This window comes from Chionomys nivalis, chromosome 16 (assembly GCF_950005125.1).
Source record: "Chionomys nivalis chromosome 16, mChiNiv1.1, whole genome shotgun sequence".
NCBI classification, from domain to species: Eukaryota; Metazoa; Chordata; class Mammalia; order Rodentia; family Cricetidae; genus Chionomys; species Chionomys nivalis.
In genome coordinates this window covers 3,548,614-3,572,899 of record NC_080101.1, presented here as the reverse complement: position 1 = coordinate 3,572,899, position 24,286 = coordinate 3,548,614, and the positions used below count along the sequence as shown (strand labels likewise).

The 24,286-nt window shown below is 39.6% G+C and overlaps 1 protein-coding gene across 1 annotated transcript in view; it reads right to left on the bottom strand.

Moving 5' to 3' along the window:
• Nucleotides 1-325: 325 nt before the first annotated feature.
• The window catches only part of Lrrc69 (leucine rich repeat containing 69), a 67,904-nt gene continuing 43,943 nt past the window's right edge, over nucleotides 326-24,286 (bottom strand). Inside the window, exons 7-8 of the mRNA XM_057790897.1 lie at nucleotides 19,663-19,842; nucleotides 326-436 (exon numbers count right to left, since the gene is read on the bottom strand). Coding sequence (XP_057646880.1) covers nucleotides 326-436; nucleotides 19,663-19,842 — 291 coding nt within the window. The remainder of the gene's footprint in view (nucleotides 437-19,662; nucleotides 19,843-24,286) is intronic.

Sequence of the window (24,286 nt, the reverse complement as noted above, 5' to 3'; positions counted from 1 at the left end):
ACTGCAAAAGGCTCATCAATGAAACAAGCTTCTCCATTAAATTCTCTCAGAATTTTCTAGAAAAGAGAAGTGGAACTCATAAAGGTATGGGAAAGGTCAACATTCAGGTGCCATGCAGACTAATTTTTCCCACTTTAAAATTTGTTCTAAGCCAATAGGAACATCTAGAAACAGAGCCATCCTAGAGGCCGACTGCAGTGCTTAGAGTGTGAGTTTAAGAACTCATCTTCCTTTGTTTAATGACCTGGAAGGGAGCAGCATGAGAAGGACATTAGCAGTGGAACACGAGCTGCCCTTGAGGCTGTGAAGGAACATCTCAACTGCTCTACTCTTGAGCAATTCCAAAGAGATTAGGACCACGCCGGTCGAAGCATTGGTAGGAACAAAGTAATATCCGCAGAGGTAGCAGATGTAGGTTTCTGCTTATCTTCCAGTTCTGAAAAGAAAGATGAACGGTCAAATTAAGATATTCCCAAGAAGTATGGTTAGGGGTGGGGTTATTTCGCTCAGTGTTTGAGAAAGATGAGTAATGCCCTTGATCTCCTGGTTCTACTGCATCTACCTCCTAAATTCCAGGATTACAGGCAGGTATCAGAGAACCTGGTTGGTCTACCTATTTTTGAGTAAAATATTCATTTTATCAGAGGTTTCAAAATGCTGACTTCTAAATGACATGCTATTCTATTTACAGGTAACTGTTCTTCTATCACACATAAACAAGAGTAACCATCTGACAAAGGCATATTTAACCCTAAACAAAATCTAAATGATAAAACTTTATTTGTGCCTTTACCAAAACACTAATACATAATCTATAATCTGACCATACAGCGCTAGGGATGCCGATGAAAACTATACACTCTGCATGAGAAAGGAGTTTTCATTATTAACCAGCAAGTATTTACTAAATAGCATCTTGACTCTGCCTGTCTTGCACGCACTTGCTATATGAAAATTCTAACTTATTTGTTCATTTTCTGTAATGTTCTTTAAGATCAGCATGAGCTGAGTTTTAATCAAGCTATTCAATACATGAATTAAGGGACCTTCAAGTATTTCTCATCTTATTTCTCCATGCACAAAACAGGTAGTTAAAAACTGCCTGCCAATTTAGTGTACATATCTTAATCCCAGCCTCGACCTCTGCAAGGCCTCGTATGACCCCATCATCTTAATCCCAGCCACAACCACAGCAAGGCCTCGTATGACTCTATCATCACCAAAAGGGGAGAGAACAAATCCTCTAGACTCAACACAGCTCTCACTGAAGAAACCCAAAGCAGAGGTAAATGGCATGAGATTTAATTGGTTGATTCTACTCACTTTCATCATAAAATCCTCTGGCCAACATTATCCCAAACCACATGAGAGATGAGATGGCTATTGAGTTCACTTTTTCACCAAAATATGTTGAAATCCTATTTAGATGTTTGAAAATTTACCATCCACTCCAAGAGTAACAGGCTTCTAATGCTGGCAATGTCTGGGTGGGGAACTGAATGCAAAGGTCATCCCATCGCCCAGCCTCACAGTGACTGGGAAGTGCTTTCCTGCCCATATAGCATTCCGGATGCAGAAGGCTAAAGGTTTCCCACAAGCTAAGCAATGAGCAGGCATTCCGTGAACGCCCTGGTAAGCAGACATTCCGTGAACGCCCTGGTAAGCAGACATTCCGTGAATGCCCTGGTAAGCATCTCTGTTTTGTCTTTCTGGGCCTTATTGTTCACATGGATGGAAAAGAACTCATTTACTTTCTTGGGACCATTTGTTCCTCCTTCTCCAGCCTTGCGGCATCCACTGGGAGAGAGCCGTCCATTCCACTGGCTGGCTCAGTCACGGCTCAACCTTCTGATAATGTGATTAGTCTATAAGCACATAGCACAGAACTAGTCAGTAATACCAGAGAACGTCAACTCTGGGCTTTGGGACCACTGAAAAAGCAGCAGTCCCTCTTCCAAAGGGCACTGTTTAGGAAGTTCCTACATGTAAACAAAAACAAGATGAAGAACAAGCAAAAGTAATAACTAGAAAGGGACAGATAATAATCAATAGATGACAAATTTGGGGTCCTAGGTAAATATTATATTCAGCCAGACCCACTCTTTACTACTTGAATTAATATGTGAACTTTGTTTCTGTAACTTGCAACCAAGAATACAGATAAATTATAAGTAATCTAAAATTTACATGACACTAGGCACAGTGTCAGGAATATAAAAATATGTAGGGAATAATCTCTGTCTCCAAGAATTTTCTTGGGATTTGGTTGGAAAGATAAGAAATAAAGAGACACAAAATAACTAGAAACATATGACTAAGCCAAGTAGTAAGTTCTATAAGAACATAGAGAAAGGAACAACCACACCAGGCTATGTAATGAGCAAGAGTTTGCAGCCTAAAGGAAAGGTGATCTGGTTTCAGAAGAATTATTTAATATGTGGTTACCTTGCAGAGGAGACAAAGGACATGTCTAACAGGTTGAATTTCATAACAGAAATTTAAATTGTCCTTAGTGTATCTGAGAAACAAAACAAGGAAAGCAATAAATGAATCATAAAATGATGTGCTATTGATACTAAATATACAAGATTAGAAATAAAAAGGATTACTGTTGCTGCTTTTGTAATATTAGCTGTATAGAAGATTTTAAGTCTACTCTAGGATGAGATAATATCACTTTAGATCATGTTAGCTAAATGTTGAAATGATGGTGCGAAATCTAACGGCAAAAATCAAAACTAATGTGGCTTTCATAAAGTAGATGAGCCTCTAGTCTAAAGGAAACAGTTATTTTCTGCTCCATTATGATATATTAAAAATAAACCATAACACATCTATTTTAAACAGCACTTATTTGATGTGCCAAAATAATTAAGAGATCAATAAACCAAGAGATTATGGAAGAGACAACATAAATCAAGGAAGCTATACTGTGAGACTAACTAAAGTCCTTTGTTCGACTTTCTCTGTGAAATAAAAAGTTTATAATAGAAACTCCTAATGGTATTTCCTATTCCACTGTGGTTTTTTTACCACGTCCCTCATGTCATTAAGAAAATGCCTGGGAAGAGTTTGGGTTGGCTTTTGCCAAAAGGAGGAATGCAAACTTTCTTTACCCCTTCTCAGGGGAATGATCATTTATTGTTTATTTATTTACAATAAAATGGATTGTTTACACATTCATGGTGAAAATGCCATTTTCAGTTATAATGTGAACTTTGCTGCTTATTATTCTCTGGTAATTTCTATTCATGGCATAATACTTCTCAGGGATATGAACCGGTTTCTGGAAATTATACTGAGAAAAACAAGTTGACATAATTTCTTGGTATTGCAATTTTTGTATAGAATCGCCATCTTCTATACTGTTTTTGTGAAATATTGAAGTGATCCATGTGCTTCCAATGAATGCTCATCTAAATTTCTAACTCTGTTTGCAGCATCCCAGCAGCTATTTTTACTGGTCTGACATACACCATCTGAAGTGACCACGTTACAGAAGAATGATGGCACTCCTTCCCAGAAAGCACCTCTCTTCACAAATGTAAATTAAGAAACCTTGTGATTCGGTCAAAAATAATTATCACTCTGGTGGATAGCTGATAAAAACTAAAACACAAAATGTTACCATACAATGGAGACGATACCCCAACTAGACAACGTATGCCACCAAGTAAAACCTCCAGTGGCAGAAATAGGTTACACATCTGTTGAGTCATTGACTAAAGGGCTCCCAGGATCCTGCAAATATCACAGGCTATTTCCAAGGATATTGTTTCCTTTCACAACCTGCTGATAAGGCCCTATTACTGAAGCCAACACATAGTTATGTCATTGAATGTGAAGAATTAGCTCTGGTGTCTAACTAGAAGATTCCCCTGCCCACTGCATAGCATTCATGGTGCTAGGAGAAATTCAGCATACTACCAGAGGACAAAGGTAGTCTTCCATATTACCTAGTAAAACACGTGACCTACAACAGTGACCTGCCTAGAAGATATATTAGTATAACAGTAGAATGACTGTTTGGAGGGCAACCATACCTGACTCTGCTGAAATGGTCAAGAACTTAAGACTAGATAGGCCTAGTGAAAATTCTACTGCTATTATTCCACTAAAGGAACATAGCAATAAAGTGATTCCTAATAACATATTGATAGACCCGAATATCAGTGCTTCACTCAACCCTTTTCTGAGACGCTGCAAGGAAACAATGTCTTCCGGAAACAAGAAGATTTATGCCAGATGAACTCACAGAGACTATGAGAGCAGGCCTAAGACCTGTATGGGTTTAAGCTAGATGGATTACTAGAAGCGACATGAGAAAAAGACACTGGTTCCTTCTGCTAACCAAGAACCTTATGTAACTGATACCCACTGGGAAAGAAAAATCCATTTTCTCCAATTGAGTGGCACTGGGTATATCAACCACAAACCCAGGGAAGGCCCCATAGCCAAGAGTAGTTGGCCAACACAAAACAAATTCTATGGTTTTCTAGTGAAATTTTTGTTTCATTTTGTTTGTTTTGTTTTGAATTTTTTTCTTAGTCGTTGTTTGGTTGTTTTAATTTTTGTTTGTTTGTTTTTGAGAGAGAAAGAACATGAAGTTGAGTAGGTTGGGATGTGAAGAGGCTCCTGGAGGAGATGAAGGGAAAGATAAAACATCAAAATACATTGTATGAAGAATAATTTAAAAAATAAAAAATAAAACACAAAACAAAACAGTGTTTTGCCAAATCAAAATCAGAGAAAAGTTTACGATTAGACATGATTTTATTTTGAAAGGAAATCATTTTAGCAGAAGAGTGAAATGTTATAACGATAGCTAATGTTCCAGTCCTCAGTATGTATAAGGGGGAGCATATTTCCTAAAGCAAATAAACACAATTATAACATCTTCCTATTTCAGAAAAAGTTAGTTTTCCACTTAAGTTCTGTTCGTAAAGTGGTAGCGTTGGTTATACTTACTCTTTCAACATGGCTGGTGATAATCACTGACTTATTTAACTTTAGGAATTCCAAGTCTATTGACATATACAATTATAAAATAAGTGCCAAGCTAAATGTGGATTATTCAGTCACAAGTGGCCAGCCCTAAACACATGTACGTCTTAGTAGGTTTGTGTGTGTGTGTGTGTTCACACACACATGAGCCCATGAGCTCATGTGGAAAAACAGACAATGACAGATAAATGGATAGAGAGATGATAGACAGATGGTGATGGATAAATATAGCAATAATAATTAAGATGTCATGAATTTGAGGAGTAGAGGAGACATGGGAAGAGATGGAGTTGAAGGGAGGCAAGAGAGAAGGTGCAAATGATGAAAATACAATAGTACATATGAAATTCTTTAAAAAAAATAAGTAGAAGAGGGATTCAGGAGATAAGGTCCAAATGATGTAATTTAAAATGAGAAGGTATACCAACATTGGCTTGAAGAGGAAGGAAGGGCCACGATCCAAGAAATGTGAAAATCCTCTAGAAGTGAAAAAGAGCAAAGCAGTAGACATTCTTCCTGAGTCACATAGTCTTGTTTTAGCTCAACAAGACCCATATTGTATTTCTAATCTACTGGAATATAAAACAATCCATTTTGTTGTTAAGCTGCCAAGTTTGTGGTAAACTGATACAGAATAGAAACCAATAGTTTCATGTTCCAAATTAGCAGGACTTGCAATAGCATAAAGCCTCCCAATCCCCATGGAATCCACATACTTTGAAGCTAGAAGATACTTTAATCGACTGGGTGAGGAAAACAGTCTATACAGTGAGAAGGTAAATGTCCTAGGAAAGGCTCCATGCTTCTGACACAAGACTAGAATCCAAGATCACTAAATCGTAGATTTGTTTTAGGCGTAGTGTGTCTCCAAGCATCCTTCACTAACAAGGAATTTTGAACACCCATATAGTATAGTCTGATGGCATAAACAGTTGGAGAAATGTCCAGATGATAGCAATTAGGATGCTGGTCCCAGCTTGTGGGGAAGCACACTCACTCAAATCACTTGTTTCTCAACGTGTCTAAGATGAAACACATTCATTGGGATTCTGTGAGTATCATTTGAAACTTGACCTATCTTTGCTCAGAGTTGGGCTGTGCTTCCAGAATCAGCTCCCCTCCAGATGTATCTTTCTTCTTTGTATCCCTCTCAGACACTTTCCCTGCTCAATGACTGACTTCTGCCACCCTTTCTTCCCAGAATGCTGGGGAATATTATCTTCAGGTGTGCGACTTTTGTTTACGCTGCATTTGTTTAGCTCTGTGAAGCTGTGTTACTCTGCCTGTCTAAAATACCTGATGGTCTAATAAAAAGGTGAATGGTCAATAGTGAGGCAGGAGCAAGGGTAGGCAGGACTGGCAGGCAGAGAGTATAAATAGAAAAAGAAACAAGAGAAAGAGGAGCCAGAGAACAAGGAGAGGAAGACATCAGGGGTCAGTCATCCAGCTACAAAGCCAGTCATGGAAAAAGAAGTTAAGGAAGGCATACAGAAACAGAGAAAGGTAAAATCCCAGAGGCAAAAGGTAGTCAGGATAATTTAAGAAGAGAAAAACTGGTGAGAAACAAGCCAAGTTAAAGTCAGGCATTCATAAGTAATAAAAAGCCTCCGTGTGATTTATTTCAGATCTGGGTGGCAGGCCCCTCAAAAAGTCAAAAGAGTAAAAGATCACCCCAATGTGGGGTGCCAGTTGTCCTCTTTTTTAATGGTTGCTGCCTTTTAAGCAACAGCTATCCTGGTCAGCAACTGCAACTCCACCACTACCTCGGCCACAAGAGCCTGAAAATTCTGTTCCCTCAGGCACTGACTCTTTCAAGGCTACTAAGAGAACTTATCTAAATCTCTGTCCTGCTAAAGAACTCAAGATTCAAAGGTTGAGGTTGAACCCTGCTTCCCAGGGCAGCTGAATAGCAAGCAGCTCACCCAGCTCTCCTCCTAGCCCCTGCCAAGAAGTCTTCGTGCCTTTTCTTGCCCCTCCTTCTCCACCTAGCTCCTCCCTACTACTTGTCAGTTACATGCTGACTCAGGCTCCAGACCACAGGTGAATTTTATTTAATTAAGCACATCTTTGCATCATAAAACAGATTTTCCAGAGGATAAACAAAAGTCACATACTTTAGGGGCTGGAGTGATAGCTCGGTGGTTAAGAGCACTGGCTGCTCTTCCAGAGGACCTGGGTTCAATTCCCAGCATCCACGTGGCAGCTCATGGCTGTCTGTAACCCCAAATGCAAGGGATAAAACACTCTCTCTCACACACACATGCAGGCAAAATGCCAATGCACATAAAATAAAAAAATTATTATTGAATACTGAAAGCTGCAGAAAAAATTTTTTTAAATAACACACTTTAATTAATATTCTACAACACAAGGAGTTTTCCTACCTTCCTCCATTTTCACTGCTGGCCCTGATCCCTGCACAAGACAATAACTTTTTTAGCATCTCTCCCTTCCATCTTCAACTAATCCAGCACCCACCGCCAAAATGATCCTAAAACATACCTTATCTTTCACCACTGACTCTACCCACAGAGAGGACTACCCTTTGAGAGGTTTGTAGTATTTAGACCAGTTCTCTACAATGTCTCCTCCCAAATCTACAAATGAACCTTATTGCCTCACTCCTTGCTCCTCTGTGCTGTTCTCTTGTTCTAACTCCGCCTTCCTGCTTCTTAATCATGTATCCAAATTCCACCTATCTTAAGAACAAGCTTTCCGGACACTTCCTAGGGCAGACAACAGGAGTGATTTTTATCACCCACATTGAAAGCTTTTACATGATTGATGTCTACTCCTCGTGTAATACTTAACTTTCAGTTTTAGAGTTTAAGCTCAAATTTGAAACCATTTTCAATCTAGCAGTTCCCCGGCAAAGCTGCTTTACATGTAGCATCAGGAACTTTAGGATTAAAGAATGGTCTCACATATTTATGAAGTAATTAAAAATAATTTCTAAAATCCAAGATGTATATTCAGAACAGCAACTCCTCATAACCAGTACTGACAATTTCAGCTTTGTGTACTGTTCTCAAGTTAACCACCCCACCCTAAGACCATACACATACCAAGGACAGGTGAGCACATGCCGAGGACAGGTCAGCATAGTCAAGGACAGGTCAGCATATCAAGAACAGGTGAGCACACGCCAAGGACAGGTCAGCATAGTCAAGGACATGTGAGCACACGCCAAGGACAGGTCAGCATAGTCAAGGACAGGTGAGCATAGTCAAGGACAGGTCTGTCTTCCTGGTATTTTTCCAACTATTAACAATGTTCACTTTTACTCTCAAAATAGTCTTTCTCTGAGGACATTCTTTATGCTTGTGCTTTAAGACATTTAGGACTGTTGTCAGGACAGAAAGTGTAAACAAAAACAAGAGTCAGCCATGTCTTCTCTTCACGACATTCTGATACTGCCTTCCACCATTCTCCCCTGAATAAAGTTTGGGGTGATAGAAAGTTTTGAATGAATAAACTAAGTTGACCACAACTTCAGACCTTTTACAAAAAAAAATCAATAGTACAAATATAATTGTAAGTCTCTGCTACCAGTTTAAGAGGAAAAGGGAAAGCCGGGCGATGGTGGCGCACGCCTTTAATCCCAGCACTCGGGAGGCAGAGGCAGGTGGATCTCTGTGAGTTCGAGACCAGCCTGGTCTACAGAGCTAGTTCCAGGACAGGCTCCAAAGCCACAGAGAAACCCTGTCTCGAAAAACAAAAAACAAAAAACAAAAAACAAAAAACAAAAAAAAAAAGAGGAAAAGGGAGAAAGAAGGCTCTAGAAGGGAAAGGGGATTCGGAGTTCTCAGGAATGGGAGAGATCAAAGCACACTGTGAGGATTCACTTACACTGTGATTGTCTTTTGTGATTTTGTGACTAAAATAATATGGAATATGCATTATCATTTTAATTTTCCTGAGCAAAAAATATAAATTACTTTCATGACCACTTAGAATTTGAAATGGATACATTCTAATCTTCTTGGTGCCTAATGAACATTAGATTCACTAACCACTGCACAGATGTATTAAAACTCACATTCGTTTCCACAGTTGACTAGTTGAAACGATCAGCTTCACAGAGGAATGTCAGTGGTATCTTAATAGTAATAACTTTTTAGAGCAGAGTAAGACTTTACTCCATAAGTAATGAGCAAAGTTATTAAATGCAATTTTATATTATGCCTCATTACTGGTAAGTTGTCATAAAAAGGAATTAGGTTTAAAAGTTTCATTTATTTTCGAAAAGTAGATGAACATTTTCACTCATTTATGCTGAGAACCCCTCCTGCTAATCTCTTCTGAGGATAGTTTAAAATACATTACATCATTCAATAGAAGGCTGAGAGTTCATATTCCAACCCATTCCTACCCTAAACTCTTCAGCTTTAAAAGAATCTGGGGAAACGTTAAGTCCAACTAACAAAACCGTACAAAATGAAAACCCTCATACTCATATTTTGGGCACAGGATCACTCAAGAGTTTGGGAAAACTTTACAGGAATATTTAGATTACTTGATCAAATGTGGCCCAAATTAGTAGTAACCAAAAGGCATTAAATTTTTGTTACTGGTTCAAAGATTGATGGTGTAAGAGCAATTAAGTTGAAATTTCTGTATTTCTAAGGGCTAACAATTCAGATGAATTACAACATTTTAAAAAACAAAAAGCATGAGTTGAGTAAAGTTCAGTACTGGAGGGCAAGGGATATTTTTCATCCATTATTTTCAGTTTGTCATCTCACAGTTTCACACGGCAAGCATGACGTAATTGTATGTTCGCCTGAATAGAGGCCATTTCAATTTGGTATTTTGAATTTGTCAGGGTTTCTTTTTCAGTTTTAAGAATAAAGACTCATATTTCCATTCAATGTCTCCCTCCTTTGGACGCAAACCCTGTTGGATACAGAACATTTGGTGCGCCATGACAGCTCCCAGATGCTGGCCTTAACAAATGGGGTCTCCAGTCTTCATGAAGTATTTACTGTAAAGCTCAGCACTTTCCAAGATTAGTTCCTGAGTAGTTAATTAAGGAACTGAATTTTAAACTGTGTGGTGGTGGCACATTCTTTTAATCCCAGCACTCCCGAGGCAGAGGTAGACAGATCTGTTGTTAGTTCAAGACCACCCTAGTCTACAAAGTTCCGGGACAGTCAGTGCTACATAGACAAACCCTGTCTCAAAAAAAGGCTTCTAGGCAAACTAGTTTATATAGTTTATCATTTCACTAAGGTGGAAAAGCAGCATAAACCCAGAGGCTATTGTGAGCAAGTGTTCACTGTCTCAGTTGGTGTTCTATTGCTGGAAAGAGACACCATAACCAGGGCAACTCTTATAAAGGAAACATTTAATTGGAGCTGTCTTACAGTTCAGAGGTTTAGTCTATTATCATTATGGTGGGAAACAGTGTCATGCAGGCAGACAAGGTGCTGGAAAAAAGAGCTGAGAGTTCTACATCTAGATTGGCAGGTAGTAGGAAGAGGGAGACACTGGGCCAGACACTGTGCATTTGAAACCCTAAAGTCCACCCTAAGTGACTCTCTTCCTCCAACAAGGCCACACCTCCTCATCCCTGCCAAGTAGTGCCCTAAGGACCAAGCATTCAAACACATGAGCTTATGTGGGCCATTCCTGTCCAAACCACCACATTCACCAACATGGTTAATGTCATTATCACGCTCGGGGATTTTGTGCATGTTTTCACTCTGCAAACAAACATCGAGGCACTAATAATACTTGGTCTAATTGTCCAACCAGCCAGGAGCATTCAAATCTCAATTAACTTTTTCAACTTTAATGCTAAATACCCTAAAAATTGTTTATAATGATTAATTAGTTCATAATAAAGATGTTAACTTAACCCTTTATCATATACTTTTTTACTGTTGTACACCCACTAAATATCATGAGTTTAATTTTTTACATTTTACATGTCTTCTTTCTTTTGCTGTAATAGCTATTGAGATGACACACTGGACAAGAGCTCCTTCACGAAGCTACATCACCAGCCAACTTCCTAATTTTTAATAGGATTAAAATGAATTGTTTCTTTGCAAAGCAAACAATTTTATTTTGCAAATTTTTTTCTCAAAACTTTCTGACAATCCTATGCCTTTTATTTATTCACTCATCTGGAGATCTACCTATATAACTCCAGATTTAGCTTACCATGGGGATACATTGAGTGGATGAGGCAGAAGGATGGTAGGGGATTCCAGAACAGCCTGGTCCATGTGGCAAGTATAAGGTCAGCCATAGCTACACACTGAGACCTTTTCTCAAACAAACAAAAACCAATAGCAACAACACCATAGTTCTAGATTTTTAATTATTTTTCCATTTTGCTCTAAAAACATCATTCCATATATGCCTTGGTATCTGTTACTGAGAAATCCTAGTTCATTGTCATTTCTTCATGGTATTTTTATTTATAATAATCTCTTCTTATTTATCTGTGGTTATATAATTTTACCAAAAAATGATTATATGGATTTGTTCCCTTTTATTCTCCTAGGCACTCAGTATGGACACCATGTCTTTTAAAAGTATTTGAATATTTTCTGCCATCAGCTAGAATCAGTCTCCAGTTTACCTTTTAATAATTTTATGTTTGAGCTATACTATATTCCTATGCCTCTCTGTTATTACTGTTATAATACTTTATGATATCCTTAGGCATACTCAACTGGTGAAAATGAATTTGAAACATCTTTAAACTTTTTTTTTTCTTTTTTGGATTTTTTTGAGACAGGGTTTCTCCGTAGCTTTTTGGTTCCTGCCCGGAACTAGCTCTTGTAGACCAGGCTGGCCTCGAACTCATAGAGATCTGCCTGCCTCTGCCTCCTGAGTGCTGGTATTATAGGCGTGCGCCACCACCGCCCGGCTAAACTTTTTAGTGGAAATCTTAAAATCCTACAAAATTATCTGGTCTATTTGTCATGGATACGCATGGTCCTGTATTCTACTTCCCAAGTCCACAGAAATCCTTCTTTCAAGAGACAGGGCTGTTCCTTTGTGACAGTGATTGTTCATAGACAGGAAGCCCTGGCTTTGCTCTTTAGCACAGCCAATAGGTGGAGTGGAGGGGGGGGAGTAGACAGAGGCAGGCAGGCCTTCCCGCTCCTTCATGTGATGCTCTTCTGTTTGTAGGAGAACCTGAGTTAAGGATTGTCTACATATGTTTGGCCAACAGACATACCTGATTTTCTCGGTGGGAATGGTTGACATGGGAAGAGCCAACCCACTCAGGGTAATATCGAACCCTGGGCAGGTGTTCCTGGATTGTTTAAGAGAAATCTACATGAGCAGTCATCAAGTAAGCAATCAAAGATGCACGCATTTCTTTCTCTCTGCTCTTAACTATGAACGTGTTGCACAAAGCAATTGAAATTTCTGCCCTGACTTTCCGGAGTGATGGATTATAACCTGAAATTGTAAACCAAATAAGCCCCATCTCTCCTGCGTATTGATTTTTCCCATCTGAGCCTCTGTCACAGCAAGGGAAGCGTAACTATGAGAGCATAGTAGAAGAGCCAGGAAAGAGCTGCTCAGTGCACACCTGTGTTTCGGAGCTGGAGACATGTGCTTCCCCAGCTAGTCTGTCGCTGACTTTCCTCCCTCACTCTTTCTAACTGCGCCCTGCCTCAGCCCAGCCTATTACACGTTAAAAACAAAGGCCACGTGTCAAGCCTCCGACACACTGATCTCAGATTTCTAGCAAACAGCAATCTCAGAAAAGAAACTGCTGTTCACCAAGTCCCTAGGACTGCTGGGGAGCTTTTATTTTCTTTTATAGTAGTCATAGAAAACTAATACAATAGCTTGTGAAATTATTCGAACTTCATATGCAAGAGCCTGGTATTTCATGTTACTTCTCTACTGCGTCTTCCATAGCTTCCCTTGTGAGCTCCCAGTACTCAGTGAGTTAACTATTTGGACAATTTCACCACTGGCCGAGCAGTTGCCCACTGCTGCAATTCTGATGCCTCCTTTTCCTTCAAAGCACATTTTCAAGTAGTACACCGTAAGGTGAGTTTATCATCTTTATTATTATATTGATTCCCCATGTCACAAACACTATGCTAGGCACCCAAATTGAAAAAAATAACTCTAATTGAGATGTCATCTTCTCGTAGGACTCTACGCATTTACTAATTACAAGAATGCCACCAACCACCCTGTCTTGTCTTTCTCAACCATTTACTATTGAATTCCATTACTATGCACTTGCTATGCTAAGCAATATCTGCATAGCCCCTGAAGCCTCCTCCTCCATGGCCTGTGAGATGGGAGCTATTATTATTGCCACTTAACAAAGAGCTTTAAAGAGAAAATTGATTGATAGTAATCTTTGAGGCTCGACATCAAATCTAGATTGTGAGTTCCTGATGTTCCTGGGAATACATGACTTACTTCAGGACCAGGGTCCTACATTCCTGGCTGCTAATGGAAGATCTGGGATACCACAGAGAACATTGAATTTGAGTGGATAAAGAAAGGATGAGCAAAGACACTTCAACGTGAATGTCTTAAAGTCAGTTGAATAGATGAGGACTGGCTGGGTTGAACTAGCTAGTATCATGTCAGGTTGAACAAGGGTTGACACACATGGGTTCCTCCCCCGGTCTCCAGTTGCAAGCTTTGAGAACTTGGCAAAGGTACCTAACTTTTTTAAGTTTAGGATTTCTCATCAGTGTCCTGGGGTGTTTTAGACATTAACTGTGGGATTCCAGGTGACAGCAAAGAGTTGGCTGTGGGTTTTTTTATTAGCTGGCAATTTCTCCAAAAAGACCTGAAATGAAACTAGCAGTTCATAGGATGATTTTGTAAAGGAATCTGTCCAAGTGAAAAATGAACATGGCAAGTTGTCCCAGGTGTTCTGAACATGGCCAAAGGAAAGCAGGCTTTTTTGGCAACTTTTGCTGAGTAATTTGGCAAGTTTTTCTCTTTATAGTTCTTTTCACAGCAGTTATCCATTACAGACGATGCTGTGAACTCTTCCAAATAGGTCACAGACATGCTCAGGATTTTATTCCCATCTCAAACAACAGGACACATTTCTATCCTTATTTTCCCAATTAAGATATCTTTTTTTTTCTCTCGGTGTCTGAAACGTTAGGCTACTTTGAGCTTCTATTTTTTTTCTAGTAATTATTTCATTCAGTGTTCTTTTCTTGCCTATCTAAGTTAGTACCAGGGTTACGATATTTTCAAAATCTTAAGCATATCCCTCATTGGCAGCAACTCAGGTATATTTCTCTCATGATACATTGGATGTAAATTCATTGATAACCAATTAAAAAGAATAAGAAGGTTAATATTCAAACCCAGAATTTGACTCAGTAAAAATAAAATAGGTAGACAGCGCTGCGCTATGCACTTTCTCCATAATAGTGAATAGAGAAAGCAGTTTGGATACATTGTGCTTACGTTTGGTGGTAGAAAGAGACAACAAACATCAAGTAATAATAACTGCAAATTTTTTAAATGCCATGAAAACTCTAAAACTTTCTCGTACAAATGCTGACTTAACTGGACAAACTACAAAGGTTGTTACCAATCACAGACTTGTGTGAACATGGATATTTTACAGCATATTAGAGCACAATAGAAATGCAGATTGACTGAGAATCCTATCTCTGAGTAAATATTTCCCTTTGTTTGTTTTTCTTAAGCACAAGTGGAATTTGTTCACAGATGGACCATAAAGGAAAATATTATCCAGTTTGCTTCAAATTACTCCTGAAAAGGCCTTTTAAACACTTTCTCAAAAACTTCATGATGGCAGTAGTATTTCTTAGAGACAATTTATGCAAGGAAAGAGATCTTTCTGAATTATGTGTCTTCGCACCTTTGTAGTATGATAAATGTTATCTGTGAAGAAACAAGTGACCATGTGTAATAATATCAAATATTTTCTAGTGTCCAATACTGGCCAAAGATATGTGTGGTGGTTTGCACAAGAATGGGTCCCCATAGGTTCATATACCAGGAATTGGCACAATCTGAACGGATTAGAAGTACGAGGAGATGGGTGTGGTCTTGTTGGAGTGTGTCACTGGGGTAAGCTTTGAGGTCTCAAAAGCCCATGCCAACTCCAGTGCTCACTGTCCCCCTCCACCTGTGGATCGGGATGCAGCTCTCAGCTACTGCTCCAGCACTTTCTTGCATGCTGCCATGCTTCCCACCATGATGATAATGGACTAAACATCTGAAACTATAAGCAAGCTGCCTTAGTTAGGGTTTCTGTTGCTGTGAAGAGACACCATGACCATGGCTACTCTTATAACAGAAAACGTTTGATTGAGATGTCAGTTCAGTTCAGACGTTCACTCCAGTATCATCATGGCAGCAGCATGGAGACATTAAAGTAGACATGCTGCTGGCTACAACTTGACCAGAAGGCAAAAGGAAGCAGACTGTCTCACTGGGAGTAGTTTGAGCATTGGAGACCTCAAAGCCCACCTCAACAGTGACACACTTCCTCCAACAAGGCCACACCACCTAACAGTGCCACTACTTTTGGGGGCCATTTTCTTTCAAACCACTATACAAGCCCCCGACTAAATGTTTTTTTTTTCCCTAAGAGTTGCCTGGGTCATGGTATGTCTTTGAAGCAATAGAACGGTGACTAATTGACAACATGAGAAAATTTTAAGACATTCTACACCACAAGTGTAGCTGGTTTAGAGCACTGACTCATTGCTTTGTTGACGTTGGTAGCCTTCTCGATCAACACGTAGGCATGTCAGTATTATGCAATTGCCAGTAACCGTGCTCTGACTTCAGGTTACAGGACTAGAAGAGACCAACTTAAAGGGACCAGGTGAAATCCAGGCTGTGTTGGAGCACGAATAATAAAAACCCAAAGATGGAAATTGGGATTCAATCTGAAGGTCAGAAAAGCAAAACAGCCAGCCATGGACTCTTACCTCTACCTCAGACTGAAGCGGAGATCCTGCCTCCAGGAATCTCCGAGTGAGACTGAGAGCTGTCTCCTCCCACCTTGTCTTCCTCTCCAGTGCTCAGATAAAGGGCCTGCACCACCACCGCCTGGTTTCTATGGCAAACTAGTGTGGTTACTGGGATTAAAGGTGTGTGCCACCACAGCCTGGTCTGGTCTGTAAGGCTGATCATGTGGCTGTTTTACTCTCTGAACTTCAGGCAAGCTTATTAAAATACAAATGAAATATCACTACACTGCCTCCTAGACATAAACAGAGAAATATCAGGAACTTCTTCAAGGTAAGTATATTTTAAATAACTATATATTTTCTGAACAAGTAGTACTTTGCCATCTGTGGTTATCATAGATAAAAGCTGTTGCTGATTTTAAAAAATGCAACAAACTGCATTTGTTGTTTTTTTCAGTTACTCAAATACTCAAAATTACATGCCACCAAGCTAAATTCTAGGTTCTAGACTCCTCAGAATTCATAACAGTCAGGAGAGCATTCAGGAGCTTTGTGTTCCTGCTTCCCTACAGGAACCGCACAGTTACCCTGGCCGAACAGAACTCTATCTGCCCCCACAGAATGGTTTCTCCTGCAATCATCCCAATTGTAGAAGACAAAAAGCACCATGTCATGATTTAAGTCAGAAAACTGGAAGTCTTTCTTCTTCCTCCAAACACATCTAAATGCGTCAGTTTTCTCTGCAGTCACTGACATGAGCTTTCACCACCATTGTTCCTCTCACCTGATTCTGACACAACAGCCACCTGGCTGCTGGTTGCCTTACTTTTGTGACTGACTCTAATCCAGTCCCCGTTCAGAAGTGACCTTTTAAAATACAAACCAGGACATTTCTTTCCCTTAAAAGCCCAAATGGTGCCTCGTCGTTCACTACCTAGAAACCAAACCCATTAACTAGGACCGTGTCATACATTGCAATCCAATTCCTGACGACATCGGCCTTGCCTAGCAATGCGTACTGTACAAACTGACCTGTTTTCCATCCCTCAAATCATACGGGAATTCCCGTTGGCCAAGTCTTAGCACGGTCTTCTCTAACCCTTCACCTGACCAGCTCCTTCTTGTCCTTTAACCATTAGTCAGACACCCTTTCCTCAGGAAGGACCTCCGTCATCTCAGATTTCTAAACACGAGCTGTTGGGGAATATTGTTTTAACTATGTAAGGATGTGTTACATTTGTTTACACTCTGGAATATTACTTTAACTGTGTAACAGTGTGTTACATTTGTTTACACTCTGGAATATTATTTTAACTATGTAAGGATGTGTTACATTTGTTTACGCTCTGGAATATTACTTTAACTGTGTAAAGGTGTGTTACATTTCTTTACGTTCTAGAATATTACTTTAACTGTATAAAGGTGTGTTAAATTTGTTTACACTTTGGAATATTTAACTGTGTAAAGGTGTGTTACATGTAGGTATGCTGTATTTGTATACGGGTGTAAAGATGTGTTACATTTGTTTGTGCTGTATTTGTTTAATTGTAAATGATGTGTTGCATATCAAGATTTGGGATGCTGGGTGGCATATTAAAAATAAAAGCCTAGTACAATGATCTTTCCTGTTACTTTGTTTATGAAATCTGGTAATTGTGGATTGAACTGCATCTCATCCAGATTCACATGAGAAAAGCTTCAGTGCCTCCAAAAGAGGTCCTCTTTGGATAAAAGTGTTTGGTCACAGTGATCAACTGAATATGAAGTCATTACTTTGGACCTTAACCTGGTTTGACGGTTCTGCTCAAAGGGGAGATTTGATTATAGGTCCATAAGAAAGGAAGGCAACATGAAAGGATACAGCAAGATGGCTGTTGCCTTGGTTATCTTTATAACTGCTACAATAAAGTACCCAACAAAACCAGTTTAGGAGAGAATGGGTTTACTTTGACAGTCCATCACGGTGTGTGCTGGGGGTCACATCACATAGCACTCAGAGTCAGCCAGCAGAGAATGGTAATGCCTGTACTCATCTAGATTTTTTTTTTTTTTGTCTACAACATTTCATGACACCAGCCCAGGAAATGAGGACGCCCATTTCTAGAGTGTCTTCCAATCTCAATTAATCCAGTCAATGTGACCCCCACAGGCATGGCCAGAGGCTAAAAAAAATTCCTCAAGGGTGTGTCTGAAAGTTTATCTTCTGGGTAATCCCAGCTCCAAACCGGTAATTAAAACTAAAAGGGCAACAGGACTGGAATGGAACAGAATACACCACAATTCAGAAAAAGCCTGGTCCTGCCAGTAACTTGACATTGGAGCCCCAAGCTTCCCAAGCCACAAAAACAACAAAAAAATTCTGTTGTTTAAATTACTCAATAGTCACATAAGTCCCAACACACTAATGCGTCACCCTTTTACATCATAATATGCCATGATTTACAGTTACATGTGTGTTCATTGGGTTTGAGTTTTGCTTTGCTGCTTTAACCAGATGATCATCCATAGACCAGCAGGGAATGCATCTGCCCTCTGCTTAACATGGTCAAGTATGATACTTTTTGTCCCAGGAACAGCCCACTGCTTACCAACCCTAGATAAGAAACGAGAGTGTCAAGAAGGAATTCTGGGTGGGCTAGAACAGATGTTCTAGCAAACTAAGGTTCCCCAGGCACTGCCTGTCCCACGTCCTGTTCTCATGATATATGAGTTACAGATGCTTTAATATTTTTAATATTTTTAAGTGGTTGAACAAAAGAAATACAATCTCACAACCTGAGAACATTATGTTATTTATACATAAGGTTCACACTCATTTACATGTTGCCTACAGAGGTCTTCTGGCTACAAAAGTTACACATGTGACAGAGACGACAGTGAGTGCCTAACGCATTTGCTGTGTGGTCATCTGGAGTGAAAGAAGTCTTTGAAACCTTGTATAAAACTTGCTTTACGAGCTATGTGAACTGCCCAGTTACAACTGCCCCAGGTGACAAGGTCCAAGAAAGGAGCATTCGAGGACAATTCTGAGTGCTTGTGAGAACACCCAGCAAGACAAGAGTCCTGTGACCTCAGTTTCTTCAAAACAGACTTGTTCTTGGAACATGTTTTCGTGTTCCTACAAGGTGTAGCAGATGGTTGTTAGTTAAATTCATATTACTCATTCTGCTTGCTGCTTTTAATCAATTAAATGTCTAAGCCATCCTTTCTAAGCCTCCATGGAAAAATATGTTTTTGCCATGTGCAGTTTGTCCTTGTGAATGTATATGGCTTGAACTCATGAGAACTTTATTCATGGGACCTTTCTTAACCCTCAATATAAACAGTTTGAGGCAATGAATGAAGCCAGCTAAGGTCTTTAGCTTTAGTCTACCTTACTTATCGCCTTCATTACCCCTGGTCCCACTACCTCTACAGTGGTGACCTTTAAGAATGATAAGATTTCTAAAATCTCCATTGAAACGTAAACTTGAACATGTGGATTTTCAACCTATGCATCCCACGTGCTGAAGAAAAAGTATGTGTGACCATGCCCAGTATTCATGGAATTTGGATGGAATGTATGTAACATGTTAAAGACTTTAAATTTAAATGGAATAAGAAATGATTATTATAAGACAGTTATCTGAATTTGTTTATCATCAACACTATCAAAGAAGTCTATCTTTAGTACAAATATCATTAGTAAGGACAAAAATAGGTACTTTTATGTTCATATTCGCACAAAAAAAAAAACACTGTTTACCTTTGATGGGGAAACAAACCGGACACATTCCAGCCATTCGGATAAAAAGGGTTTTCTGCACAGTGCACACCGCCTTGCCTTGGAGAGTTTGTCTTTGGTCTCTGGATAACGCTCTATGGCATTCATAATCAAATGATTCTTTTCGTCTAACTGACCGAGGACAAATCTTGCTGCTATTTCCTGAATTGAAAAAAATTGTTCTTCAAATTAATTCAAAACTTATATATTAAAGTAATTCATATTTAATTCAAAAATCATGTCTAATTCCTTATTGTTTATTAATCTAAGATTCAAAAACACATATAATGACTTACATTGCATGAGGCTGCCACGGTAAAAAAAATTTATCTTTCACAAATGTAGGATAAGTAGGTACCTTCCACCATATTTATATCCCTTACAAATAGGGCTCCAAGTTATAATAAATTTACATCATCTGCTTAATAAAATTAGCTGTCATTTTGTTCAGGTTTTGTACCTTTAATTATGATAAACAGGGACTACACACATACGCAAACTGGACTCAGAAAGATTCAGTCATATTCACTGGGATATAAGTTCACACACAGCCCAGTCAACTCTGCATCCCTTAATGAGCATTGGTATCTGTGAGCCAATCCCTACTTTCAATCTGCATTAAACTTAGTCATGTTGATTCAGACTTTATTCAACAAAATAATAAATAATACAAAAGCAAAGAAGGAAAAGAAGTTGCCTTTCACCAGTATCATCAGCTTCATCATCTTAATGTAAAACACAGAATATGATGATACAATTTAATCTTCACTGACCCAGCAAAGAAAACAAACATTTTCCTAACTCCCCCAAAGCACCAACATCCAGTATTGCCAGCATGGCATAAACAATGCTTATGATTATGAAGCAACGTACATTTATATAGCATGAAGTCCCTCCTACACAAACACTGATTGAAATTTAAAGCATGGATGGGGACAGCTGACATGGGACTTATTTTCCTGCCCAAAATGAAGGTTTTCTAATAGTCCATATCAGGCTCTGATCGTCATTTAAATACATATGATTATGTATATAAAAATCTCTCCCTAATTCATGCTACTTTAAGTCTTTAAAATTTTCAAGGAATTCCTATGAATTGGTGCAGGCCTGCTCTTTGCTGTGCCCATGCTTCTCAGTCAACGACCAACATTGCACAGCGAAGCACCTTGGGCGCACGCTCCTTGTGTGACTCATCCTTCACCAGACAGCCTTCTGAGCAGGAAAATATACCTGCTCGGCGCATGTTCCTTGTGTGACTCATCCTTCATCAGACAGCCTTCTGAGCGGGAAAATATACCTGCTCAGCGCATGTTCCTTGTGTGACTCATCCTTCATCAGACAGCCTTCTGAGCGGGGAAAGGCCCTGTCAGCGCATGCTCCTTGTGAGACACATCCTTCACCAGACAGCCTTCTGAGCGGAGAAATATACCTGCTCAGCGCATGCTCCTTGTGAGACATCCTTCACCAGACAGCCTTCTGAGCGGAGAAATATACCTGCTCAGCGCATGCTCCTTGTGAGACATCCTTCACCAGACAGCCTTCTGAGCGGAGAAATATACCTGCTCAGCGCATGCTCCTTGTGAGACATCCTTCACCAGACAGCTTTCTGAGCGGGAAAATATACCTGCTCAGCGCATGTTCCTTGTTTGACTCATCCTTCACCAGACAGCTTTCTGAGCGGGGAAATATACCTGCTCAGCGCATGCTCCTTGTTTGACTCATCCTTCACCAGACAGCTTTCTGAGCGGGGAAATATACCTGCTCAGCGCATGCTCCTTGTGAGACATCCTTCACCAGACAGCTTTCTGAGCGGGAAAATATACCTGCTCAGCGCATGCTCCTTGTGAGACATCCTTCACCAGACAGCCTTCTGAGCGGGGAAATATACCTGCTCAGCGCATGCTCCTTGTGAGACATCCTTCACCAGACAGCTTTCTGAGCGGGAAAATATACCTGCTCAGCGCATGTTCCTTGTGTGACTCATCCTTCATCAGACAGCCTTCTGAGCGGGAAAATATACCTGCTCAGCGCATGTTCCTTGTGTGACTCATCCTTCATCAGACAGCCTTCTGAGCGGGAAAATATACCTGCTCAGCGCATGTTCCTTGTGTGACTCATCCTTCATCAGACAGCCTTCTGAGCGGGAAAATATACCTGCTCAGCGCATGTTCCTTGTGTGACTCATCCTTCATCAGACAGCCTTCTGAGCGGGAAAATATACCTGCTCAGCGCATGCTCCTTGTTTGACTCATCCTTCACCAGACAGCTTTCTGAGCGGGGAAATATACCTGCTCAGCGCATGCTCCTTGTGAGACATCCTTCACCAGACAGCTTTCTGAGCGGGGAAATATACCTGCTCAGCGCATGCTCCTTGTGAGACATCCTTCACCAGACAGCTTTCTGAGAGGGAAAATATACCTGCTCAGCGCATGCTCCTTGTGAGACATCCTTCACCAGACAGCCTTCTGAGAGGGAAAATATACCTGCTCAGCGCATGCTCCTTGTTTGACTCATCCTTCACCAGACAGCTTTCTGAGCGGGAAATGGCCCTGCTCAGCAGGAGGAGGAAGTCTGGAAGCGCTATTGTGACTCCAACCATCAGATACTTAGTGTTACCTTCTCTCTGACTGCTTTCACAGAACATAGTTTGTGATTCAAAAGGAAATGCTTATTTTAGAGGTATATACTAGCTAATTAAACAAATTGGGATGATAGTCCTAGTATGCTGAAAATACACAGACAAGGGTTCACTTTCCAAACAAAACGGAAGAATTTTCTTAAACATACAGACCTATAATTCATACAGACTACTTTTAACATTCATGATTTCTGGACCCATGAGTGTTGATTTCAATATATCACTTGACAGCTAATATATCAGTCATTATTTATATTCTCTTTGAAGCAAAAATATTACTTTGGAAGAATAATATATGTCATTAAAACAAATTTTTTTCTTGGAATGTAAATATACACAAAACAAGATAACTGTTGATGTAACCAATACTATCTTTTTTTTTCTTTTTTAGTTTTCTTTTCTTCTGAGACAGAGTTTCTCTGTGTAGCCCTGGCCATCCTGGAATTTGTTCTGTAGATCAGACTGGACTCAAACTCAGAGATCCACCTGCCTCTGCCTCCCAAGTAGTAAGATTAAAAGCACGTGCCGCCACCACCTAGTTAACAGTATCTTTTAAGACACCTCTTACAGAAAAATTGTGTGAATTTTCTGAAACTATACCAACTAAATATGAGATCATCCCAGTGTTATTTTAAATCTAAGAAATCTTTTACAAATAAGTAGTTTGTTTTCAATCACTTGTATGCTATTTTGTTAGAATATTTTATATAGGTCATGTGATATTCCTATTTCTAATCCACTATAAATTGAAAGCATATTCATGTGTATAAATTTTCTTACATACAGTCATTTGAACTACAATATTATATAACCACAAATTATAAACTATAAAAAGAAGTACAAATCCTTAGGAGGAAGGGTAGATTGGAAATAACGTGGAATGAGCTGCTACCGTGAGCACAGGAGGCAGGACACACAGCATCCTAAGCAAGGGCTCTGGCTCTGTTATGTGCAGAGTTTCACACACTGGCTCAATAAGGCATTTGCTGCTTGGCCTTATTTGGACAAATTCTTAATTTGCCTGGTCCCAAATATCTCATGTGCAAAATGAGAGCTTTCCCAGCACTGTGACAGAGATGATAGAGCTATAGTAGCAAAGCATTGAGCCTGCATCTGCTGATGTACTAAATTATCAGGATCGGGTTCTAGTTAGCAAATTTCTGAGGTGAGGAAGGTTCTCAAACCTTTTGTTGGTACTACCAGCTAAAGTGCATCCCTAACCTTCACTTTACTTTTAATTCTAACATAGTCTCACTAAGTCATTCAAGCTTGCTTAGAAATCACTTGGTACCTCAGACCTTGAACTTGGGATGCTTCTGCCCTTAGCTTTCCATGTAGCTAGGATTTCAGACCTAAACAACAATGTATCTTTTAGAAATTCTCTACTAAGGCAGATACAGTTTCAAAGCCCTATGAACCACTGAAACCCAAAGGAATTTAATTGCTAATAGTAACCAAATGTCTAGTAGAAATGCCTTTGAGTCCAAATATACTGTCAGCTTGAGCCACCATTTTGAGAAAAAAAAAATCATAGCAGTACTTTCAAAACTGCCTAAATCATTTATATGAACAAAACTAGTAATTTCTACTGTATAATCTATTTTATATATCTATCCATGCATGTACTCATTATGAATATAGCATTAGATTAACTCTAAACTCTTGGACCTTACAATTTAAAAATTAAAAGGAAATGTTCTACTCTTCTTATGACACCACATCAAATTAGATATTCTTCCAGCCCTCCACAACCAAGAATCTCTTGTGCTAGAGCCCAGGACAATCAGCTTACGTTTCTGCACCCCAGCTGCTAGCAACACTGTAAGGTGGGGTCTGGAGGCCAACTGGAGAAGTTGGCATCAAGCCCCAGCATGAACTCTGCCACTGTGAACAAGTTAGCCTCTCCGGGTCTTAGTTTCTCTATCTATAAAAGGAGGTACAATAAAGACACCCACCTCTTGATGGTAA